This window comes from Apteryx mantelli, chromosome 4 (assembly GCF_036417845.1).
Source record: "Apteryx mantelli isolate bAptMan1 chromosome 4, bAptMan1.hap1, whole genome shotgun sequence".
Classification (NCBI taxonomy): Eukaryota; Metazoa; Chordata; class Aves; order Apterygiformes; family Apterygidae; genus Apteryx; species Apteryx mantelli.
In genome coordinates, this window is record NC_089981.1 from 63,946,635 (window position 1) to 63,955,857 (window position 9,223).

At 44.8% G+C, this 9,223-nt stretch overlaps 1 protein-coding gene across 1 annotated transcript; it reads left to right on the forward strand.

Annotated features, from left to right (window-relative positions):
* Positions 1-50: 50 nt before the first annotated feature.
* On the forward strand, positions 51-8,285 carry FCF1 (FCF1 rRNA-processing protein). The gene is made up of 8 exons (XM_067296800.1): positions 51-122; positions 212-279; positions 420-491; positions 797-945; positions 1,322-1,394; positions 2,346-2,433; positions 2,869-2,963; positions 4,099-8,285. Exons 1-8 carry the CDS (start codon positions 120-122, stop codon positions 4,145-4,147), a joined length of 597 nt encoding a protein of 198 aa, XP_067152901.1. The 5' UTR covers positions 51-119; the 3' UTR covers positions 4,148-8,285.
* The last annotated feature ends 938 nt before the right edge of the window (positions 8,286-9,223 follow it).

The following is a 9,223-nucleotide window of genomic DNA, read 5'->3' on the forward strand; positions in this document are numbered from 1 at the left end:
GCTGCGGGCTCCCGCTGCCCCGTGCCGGCGGCCGGAAGTGACGCCGCCAACGGGCCTTCCTGGCGGGACTCAGTGACGTGAGGTGCCGCGGCGGAAGCGGCGGCGGCGGCGGCGGCGGCATGGTGAGTCGGGGCTGCGGCCGGGACTGGGGCCGGGGGGGCCGGAGCCTCCGCCGCGGCTCCCCGCTCACGGCGGCTGCGTCTCCTTTCAGGGGAAGCAGAAGAAGGCGCGGAAGTACGCGGTGGTGAAGCGCATGATCAGCCTCCGGGACCAGCGCATGTGAGTGTCGCGGGCGGGCGCGGGGCCGGGCCGGGGCGTCCCGGTGTCCCGCGGGGGCGGGGGGGGGGGGGCAGGCCTCTCCGCACCGCTCGGCTCCCTGCCCCGGCGTCGCCCCCAGGAGTGCCTGTGCTTCCTTGCAGCAACCCGAAGGACCGCGCGAAAGCCCCAGTGAAGAAGAAGGAGGATCCCAGCGCCATCAAGGAGCGGGAAGTGTAAGTGCCCGGGCCGGCTGTGGGGCCGGGGCGGGGGGGAGAGCCCCGCCGCGGATTGTGATTAAGAGCATTTCCGAGCAAACCTGCCGGAGCTGTTCTGAAGACGTGGTTGACACAGAGCAGGAAATGCTGCCCTAAGCCAAGGGAGCGGGCTCAGGAGGCAGCGGGAGGCCTGGTGAGTTGCTCTTCTAAGGTGCCTTGGATTGTGTGCCCTTGTTAACCTTCTTTCAATCTGCGCACCTGGTAGAAACTGATATGTTGTCAATCGCCATTAACTGATATGAATTCTTTGTCTTTTCTAACAGCCCCCAGCATCCCTCGTGTTTGTTCTTCCAATATAATACGCAGTTGGGCCCTCCTTATCACATCCTGGTTGATACTAACTTCATCAACTTCTCCATCAAAGCCAAGCTGGACCTAGTGCAGTCAATGATGGACTGCCTCTATGCCAAATGTGAGTATCTGCATCACTTGCAGCTTCTTCTGGACCATGTAGTGCTGCAGATCTTTGCTAATCACAGAGCTCACTTCTTTTGTCCCTTGTTAGCCCTAAAGCTGTCTCTGGTTTCAGTCAAACAACAGTCTTAAATACTAATCTCACAAAGTTAAAACTTTAATAACTTGAAAATCTAAACGTATCATTGCATGCTCAACTACTCTGTCATTTTGCATTTAGTCACTTTGCATCCTTATCAGTTCTTAAAAGTTTAAAATTGTAACCAATATGGTATAGAATTTTGTGACAGATAACTACCCTTGGGCATGTGAGCAATACTGTAGAGGTCTCTAAAGAGATGCTAATACAGGTTTTTAATGCTTTTCACATATAGGTATTCCATGTATCACAGATTGTGTTATGGCTGAAATTGAGAAGTTAGGACAGAGGTATCGTGTGGCATTAAGGTAGGTGCAGGGTGTTCCTCTCTTCCTCTCTTTTTGTAGAGGTTACTATTTTAGTATGAAGAAGTGAAAAGGGCTTTTCTGTGACAGTGCTTTCACACTAGAGGGTTTTTAGGTTGTTCCAGAGTCCCTAACTTGCTTTTTTCCCTGGCTGTATGAAATCAGTATTAAGGCCTAAGTTTGAGACAGTTTTTCAAAACTAAATGCTAGGTAAAAGTGCGTAACATGAATATGTAAATCTTTTTTTTTTTTTCCTATGCCTTTCAAAGTAACACTTTCCTGCAGTCTCTCCAAAGAAGGCTTTTTTTTTTTCTTTTTAAAGATAACTTACAAAATTAAAGAAAGTCTTCTGGAACCTTTCATTTATGCCTCATGTTATTCCTGCAGTAGTATGCAACATCTACTGATAATCTAGAACCAGATTATTCTGTGATCTTTAGAAAACTAGTCCAATGCAGTTTGTGCTCTCCTGGTGTACCAGTCACATGTATTCTTCTTTACTTTTTACTCTGACCTGTTGTGTGGTATAGTATCAAAGTGCAGCTCCTGAGTAGTTTTCATGTTCCACTTCAGAGAGGAAGTGGAGCATCCCTGTATGTACAGTCTGAAAGATCAGGTACTAGAAGATATTCTAGATCTCACCATGGATAACTTGTTTCAAATGACTTTTCTCTGTTAGGCAAGAGCCTAACATTGTGGGGATCTTGAACCCAGCTAACAAGAAATACATAACTCCTACCTAATAATTAGCCAGACAATTTGCATTCTTTTTTTTTTGTTGTTGTTGTTGTTCATTTCAATTGACCAGGGTGTACCATTTGCTCATCGCTTAAGCACTTGTCTTGAGGATTGCATGCTGTATATCTAAAAGGGGTGTTCCTGTTCCTCCATACTATATTATTATACACCTCTACTGGTCTGATTGCTGTGATGCTGCCTTATCTGTCCCTACAGAATTGCCAAAGACCCTCGATTTGAACGCCTGCCATGTATGCACAAAGGGACCTATGCAGATGACTGCTTGGTACAGAGAGTCACTCAGGTACTTCTGTTTCTGATGATTCCCATGCTGTGCTAACACACTAAAGGTTGCTGAACCCTCCTAGCTACTGATGACTTAAAAATTTCCTGCAAAGAAATGGTAAAATCTAGTTAAGGGGCAGTTTCAGTCCCTAGTGTAACCTAGGAGGGCACAGTCTTGTTGTATTAGAGAGTATCAAAGAGCATCTAGGGCGGGAACGGTGGCAGTTGGGAGGGCTGGACAGCCTTTGGATGTTTCTTGGATTCTTTTGATGAGCAGAAGGATGTTTCTAATCTGCTGTGGAATTCTGTACCTGGCATTCTAGCCTGGTAGCGTCTCACGAAGGACTTGTACCCTCTGGTGTAACATGAGCTAAGTGAATAGAAGCTTTTGCTCAGCTTTGTCTGCTTTATGCTGATTCACTAGTGTTGAATCTGACTTGCCTCTTTTTTGCAGCACAAATGTTACATAGTGGCCACAGTGGATAAAGAGCTCAAGCGGAGAATACGAAAAATCCCAGGAGTGCCTATAATGTATATTTCCAGGCACAGGTAAGGGACCTCTCACGGGAGGAAACATTGCCTGGTAGAATCGTTGTTGGATAGGACTTTACTGCCATCTTGTTTGAGCTTTCTCTCTTGCGTTTTCTATAGCACACAATGCTGTAAAGGGTCTAGTGTTTGCCTAAAGTAGAAATATGTTTGCTACTGGGAAAAGACTGATTGCAGACCCATCTTTATTGCAGTCCCCATGTTTGCTTGCTTTTACTTGGAAAACTAGCTTCCTTGAGGTCAGTGTTTCCATGGATTAGTTTTGCTTATCAGCCACGTCATCAGGATTATTAGGCAAATAGATTGTATAGGTTCCTGAGGAAAAGGTCTTGTTCTGTTCTATTGGGTAGCTTTTTGTACCCTCAGCTAAGAGACTGATTTTGCTTTTTAGCCAAAAATCAAACCAACTTGGAAGGATGGTGGTGTGTTTGTTACCTCCAGTATTTTCATATTTCTTCTACATGATGTACAACCTAGAAGTTTTACCTTGCAAAGTAACTATGTCAAACTGTTTCACAGTTTGGTAGATGTGGAGAGAAATCAGGATGTGGAGAGAAAAGGGAAAAAGTCTTCAGATGGGATGAGGGAGATACTGGAAGGGAGGCAGCTGTGCTAACAGTGGAGAGCAAAAGTCTAGTAATTTGTAGGCAGGGAGCAGTATGTCAGAAACAAGGAAGTTGATTGCTATAAATATGCAAGGTCTTAACTGATCTGTAACTGGAATGTGGCTTAGAACATTTTTCTCTCAAAACATCTCTGCCCCTGTTTGTTGTGCCCATGAATCTATGTTGAATGGCTGAAGTTTTATTCTCCACCATGGTCTAGTACTAAAACTAAAGTCTTAACATTACTTCCTAAGTCAGATCTTATGAAAATACCATATTTTCTTCTCTGGTGAGTTTCTAAGATGCCTGAGCCTTAGGGAGTTTGGTTTGAATGACAGTGATAACCTTATGAAGTCTTTTCACTTTTCTCAGAAGTAATACCTTTTTCTTCCTGGGGATCTGAGCTGCAGAGAGAAATGGAGCAAAACTTCTTGCTAGCAGTTCAGTTTGCCTGTTAGCTTCTTGCTGTTTGGGGAGGGAAGTAATATGGAGTAGGTTGTCTTCACAGGCATTCCCTCTTTCTGTTGCAGATACAATATTGAGAGGATGCCAGATGATTATGGAGCTCCTCGATTCTAGCCTGTCCAGGCAAGCCATCAGTACCAGTATACGGGTCCTTCTGTTTCCAACTCTCCTGCTATCTTTTTTGCTGGGACCCTGCTCCTAGGACTATGGGTGACATTGGACTGACTTCATAGCCTTGATCTTCTAAGAAAAAGCCACTTGGAAGCTTCTGCTTTTATTCATCCTTTTTCTGACTGTCCTGAGAACCTGTATCTGGGAGAATGATATGAGAAAAGGGGGACTGCAGGGCAAAGCATGCCTGAATCCCTCTTCATGTTCATGTTGGGATCATTGGAAAAAGTCCTGTCAGCATCTTGAATTAAATATTGGCAATGGTCCAAATACAGCTGAGCATGGAATCACAAGTTTTGAAGTTTATTATCTCTACACCTGCAGCAGGACAAGTATTCCTCTGGCAAACTCCCTCATGTCTGCCCCACAGGCAACCTGGAATCTATGTTCTGGAGAAGAACGGTCAAGTCTGCACCAGTTGGCATCCCTCCTCTGAACCACTGGACTGAAAGATTTTATTTAGAATTGATCGTCTCTTATTTAACTGTACCTCAATACAGTGAGTGAAATTGGATTAGTGTCCTGTTCAGATTCCTGAAACTCGGTGCATCACTGTGTACCTATCAGATTTTCTCTTGCTTTTATAGGTTCTTATTACATCCTTAATATGTCTTCGTACCTATACAAGGTATGTTGGTAAGATGGCATCATCTCACAGGGTATTTGTACTGAACCAGCTGGCAGCCTAGCCCTTTTCCTTATATGCATAGGTTGGTGGTAGGGGGTCTTTCTGGGACTGGGGACATTCTCTGTCCTTTTTGCTTGGCACCTACATATCTTAAAGCCTCATCCCTTTCCATAGGTGTCCTGAAAATGAAGGTGTCAAACTGTGAAAGGTATTAATGTGGGCTGGGAGCAGAGTACTTGGGGGAAATCAGAGCAATGGCTGAGAATAAAACTGTTTCACAGAGACCTTGAGCATTCATGGTAACATGGGAAGAAAATCGTCAGAGAAGCAAGAGAAAAAGGATGGTGAAACTGCATGGAGAAATGCAGTGGAAAAAATATTTCAAAGCTGTGTCATCTCTGTTCTCCCAAAGGCATGTTCTTCATTCTCTTATCTTCTCCATTGCTCTTTGCAAGCCATCTTCCAATCTTTGCTTCTCTGGGGGGAGGAGAATTGTTTCAAGACTGGGAGGCAAGAGAGAAAATGAGTCACAGGGGGCCAACATGCTGTAGTGTGCTTCCTGGCCAAAGTGAGGGAGTTAAGCTGTAGTAAAAGGGGGACTGAGGATTGATATTCTTGGTGTAGTTAAGAAAATTTCCAAACTTTAATAGAGCTTTTATCCTGTGATGCCTTACACTGGTCCAAACTGCAGAGAATAGCTGGACTCAAACCTCTGCATGTCAGGCAGCATACAGTGAAAATACCACCTCTCCTCCATTAATCATTTCTTGTCTTTGGGCAATGCTCCAACATGCTAATAACTTTCTTGCAAACACCCTGCTTTTACAGATGTTGCAGGAAATTTTGGGAACACATCAGACTTGCCCCTCACACTATTTCGTTGTTTCCTGCAGGCTCACCCCTGCAGTAAATTCATCCCTGAAATACAGCATACTGACGCTTTCAAAATGCACGAGCCCCTTTCAAGCTATCACAGTTGAAGTTTTATCTTTGAGATTTGACTCTTGGTGTGTAATTGTACATTTCAAAAAAAAATCCCAAATTTTCTTCTATCGAAGTCGTATTTCTTTAAGCTAAATGTAAGTATTATCATGAACGCTTAAAGACCATGTTTGGTCAAACAAGGACCGAGAAACAGTTGTAGGATTAGATCTGTGTAGCTGAATTTTCAGAATATTTCTAAGTTTAAAAGACTTCTTCAGTACAGAGCTAACTAGAGTTACCTCTGTGCAAGCTTCATTTGAGTTAAACTGACTTGAAGGAGACTGGAGAAGAAAGAAATGGATTGATATTTGATAGAATATCTGGCTCTGGAGAAGAGGATAAGGGCAAAGCAAAATGATGAATTTTGGGAATGTTTGACTACTGGCAGACATTCACAGAAAACATCTTTATTGGATGGACTTCACCAAAATAGACGTATGGAGCATGAACTGCATATAGGAGTCAAAGCAAATATGCTTATTTACAAGAAGCTTTAATTTAAGGAGTAAAAAACTTACCCAAGTCTGCCCTGCTTGTTTTAGTAACAGAAGAAGGAAGCTGGAATAGCCATAAGGCAATTGATAAGAAATATAAGCGGTTTGGAGGATAAGCAGCAGGGAGAAAGTGTTAACAGTGATTGAAACCACCAGCAAAGTTGTGTATTTAGTGAAAAGGTTACTCCTAAAATGAGTATAATCAGCTAGGAAAGATTGAAAAGCTTGGGTATTAACAAAAAGAGCCTGGGCAGAAGACAAACACAGAACAGGAAAGGACCACCTGGGTCATCAGGTCCATTCCCTGCTGTCTTAGGGAACCCATATACCAGACACTTGGTTCAGAGGAAAGTATTTACTCTGTGCACACCACAGCATCCCAACCTCAGATTAACAATATGTCAAAGGAGGAAAGATGATCTGTATAATGCAAGGAGTTTGGTAAATGAGAACGTCTGGATGTTCCTACAACTGCAAAACTCTGCCAGTCCAAACCAGAAGAGAAATTCCTTCCTGACCCAATTCTGGCAGTTGGTTTAAACCTGCAGACAAAAATACCCAAAGCAAGCCCAATACCCAAAGTAAGCTAGGCAGTGGAAGGGAGAAAATCATTTCTGTTCCTTTCTTGGGGGGGGAACAGAAGTACAAGATTGCTGCACCATAATTATATTGTATTAAATGTTATCAGCAAATGAAGTGAAGGAATTTAAACTAATCCCAGTTGTGACACTGTCTAATCTGGGAATAACTGAATTGTAGTAGAACAGCAATTAGAAGCGGAAAGTGTCAAAGAGCATGAGTTATTTTAAAAAATGAACTAAAAACAGCAGGATGACATACATTAATGACATCACAGACTGTAAAAGAACAAGAAGGCGTAATGTGGATAAAACAGGATGGCTTTGGGACAAGGTAATGTTGGGTAAAATTAATAAGTGTATCTTGGCTGGGGAGGAATCAACACCACTGTCTCCATCAACAGATTTGGGTATTGACATTAAACTCTGTTGAGTTATTTGGAAATAATACCTAATTTTGGCCTTCTAGAGACAGCTTGGAAAACAAATGCTACTGCAAATGATTGAGTACCAATATTTCTTCATAAGAGAAGTAACAGATTTCTCCACTGTGGTACCGATCAGCCACAGCAAAGAGCAAGAATATTGTGAGACCTGACTTTAGGAAATAACCCTGAATGAACTGATGACAAAAAATACTCATTCTGAGTCAATCAGTCAGGAGGATAAATCAAAGGATGTTTACAACAGAAGTTCCCTCTTTTGAAAGGACTTTCAAAAGCTTAGCCAATGAGTAAACTGGCCCAAAGGACTTGGGGATGTAAATGTTAAGAAAGCATAGGATTTGGGAGGGATCTAGAAGTGCAAACACTATCTGGAATTCATATCTTACAGAGGAGCACTCAGAAAAGGATAAATAACCACCTCAAGAAGAAAAGAATACTAAAGAATTTGAAAGACAGTCCTGGGTGTGTCGAATTAATAAAGGTATTTTTTTTCTGAAGATTTGTATTTTATAAATTGACTGCAAGCTCTTCTTGAAGCTTTTCTTATGGATTCATGTTTGTAAGGTGTGTCACCTCTATGGATTCCCCAGGATTTACCAATGAATGAATACAAAGTCTAGTTTTACACCAGAAAGGACTGAGCTTTTTTCTGTACCTGGCCATCTATCATTGACTTTTCCTCCAACACTCCTCTTCCCACTGGCCACAGGTCCTTAATTTTCCAGCACTGAATTGGAAATTGAACATCAGAACTATCGCACAAATTCTCTTTCATTTTGGGAAGGATGGCAAGCAGCAAGACAACACAATGCAGCTGCACTGCTGACCGAAACAATAGCCTCTAAGCTTCATTGTCCAGCTAAAAATTCAAATTTAACAAGCCCTGGCAACTTTTCTCTACAATGTGAGTTCAGCACTTTGCATAAATCTTTGCCAACTGGCTGCAGAACATACTTGTGTGTTTAACTCATACTTAAGTGTGGGAAGGGAGAAACAGGAAAAATCTTTCCTGCTCCTCAGTCTAATTGCTTCTATAAGGGGTGAGAAAATTTTACACATCCTTTTTACCATCGCTCCCTCCATTTTTGCCACCCAGGTTTATCACCATCCTCTTCACTGAAGAGGAGATGAAACTATTTCTGTCGTTTCAGGTGGTGGATTACCTGGCGTCACACCACAGAGCAGCCCAGGGCCCTCATCTACAAGGCTGAAGAACCCTTTCAGGGTTCGAGTCTTTCCTACGGCCCCGTTCAGCGCGGTTTTTGGCAGTCCTCATCGCATCCCTCCATTCCCTAAAGCAATCAGCACTGGCACCGCAGATCAGCTCATAAACACGGTTTTCCCTGTAGCGAGGAGGAGCCGGGGCGGCAGCGGGCCGCGCCAGCAGCCGTTAGCAGCGGGGTGCGGGGGGCGCGAGCAGCCCCTTCCCCCCCTGGCGGAGCGCGGCGGGCACAGAAACATGGCCGCCGCAGCCGGCCCCGTTGGGCTGACCAAGTCCCCGCGCCGCGGGGACAAGCGGGGGCGGCCGCCTGCCCTGCGGGAGGCCGCGGGCAGTCCCAGCGGGGCCGCGCCAGCCCCGAGCACCGGCTCGAGCCGGGCTCGCGGTAGGACCCAGCGGGCGCCCGCCCGTTCCTCCCCCGCCTGAACAAAATGGAGACCAAAAGCCCCCTTGGAGCGACGCTCTAGCACCTCTTTTTTTTTTTTTTTCTGTCTTCCTCTTTTGTCCAAGACGATTGGGGGTGAGGGGGGAAGTGCTTAAGCGGCGCTCTAGACTCGCCTCCTCCCCTCTCTATGTGCCATATTGCCGTGTTCGCCCCCGTCCGCAGTAGCGGCGGCTGCCCGGCAGGGGGCGCCGCGCCGGCGCTGCGCGTCCCCAGAGGCGCCGCTTG

Coding starts and splice junctions, on each gene's coding strand:
- FCF1 (XM_067296800.1), top strand. Junction 280..419: donor AGCCTCCGGGACCAGCGCAT/GTGAGTGTCGCG, acceptor GCTTCCTTGCAG/CAACCCGAAGGACCGCGCGA. Junction 2,964..4,098: donor ATGTATATTTCCAGGCACAG/GTAAGGGACCTC, acceptor TTTCTGTTGCAG/ATACAATATTGAGAGGATGC.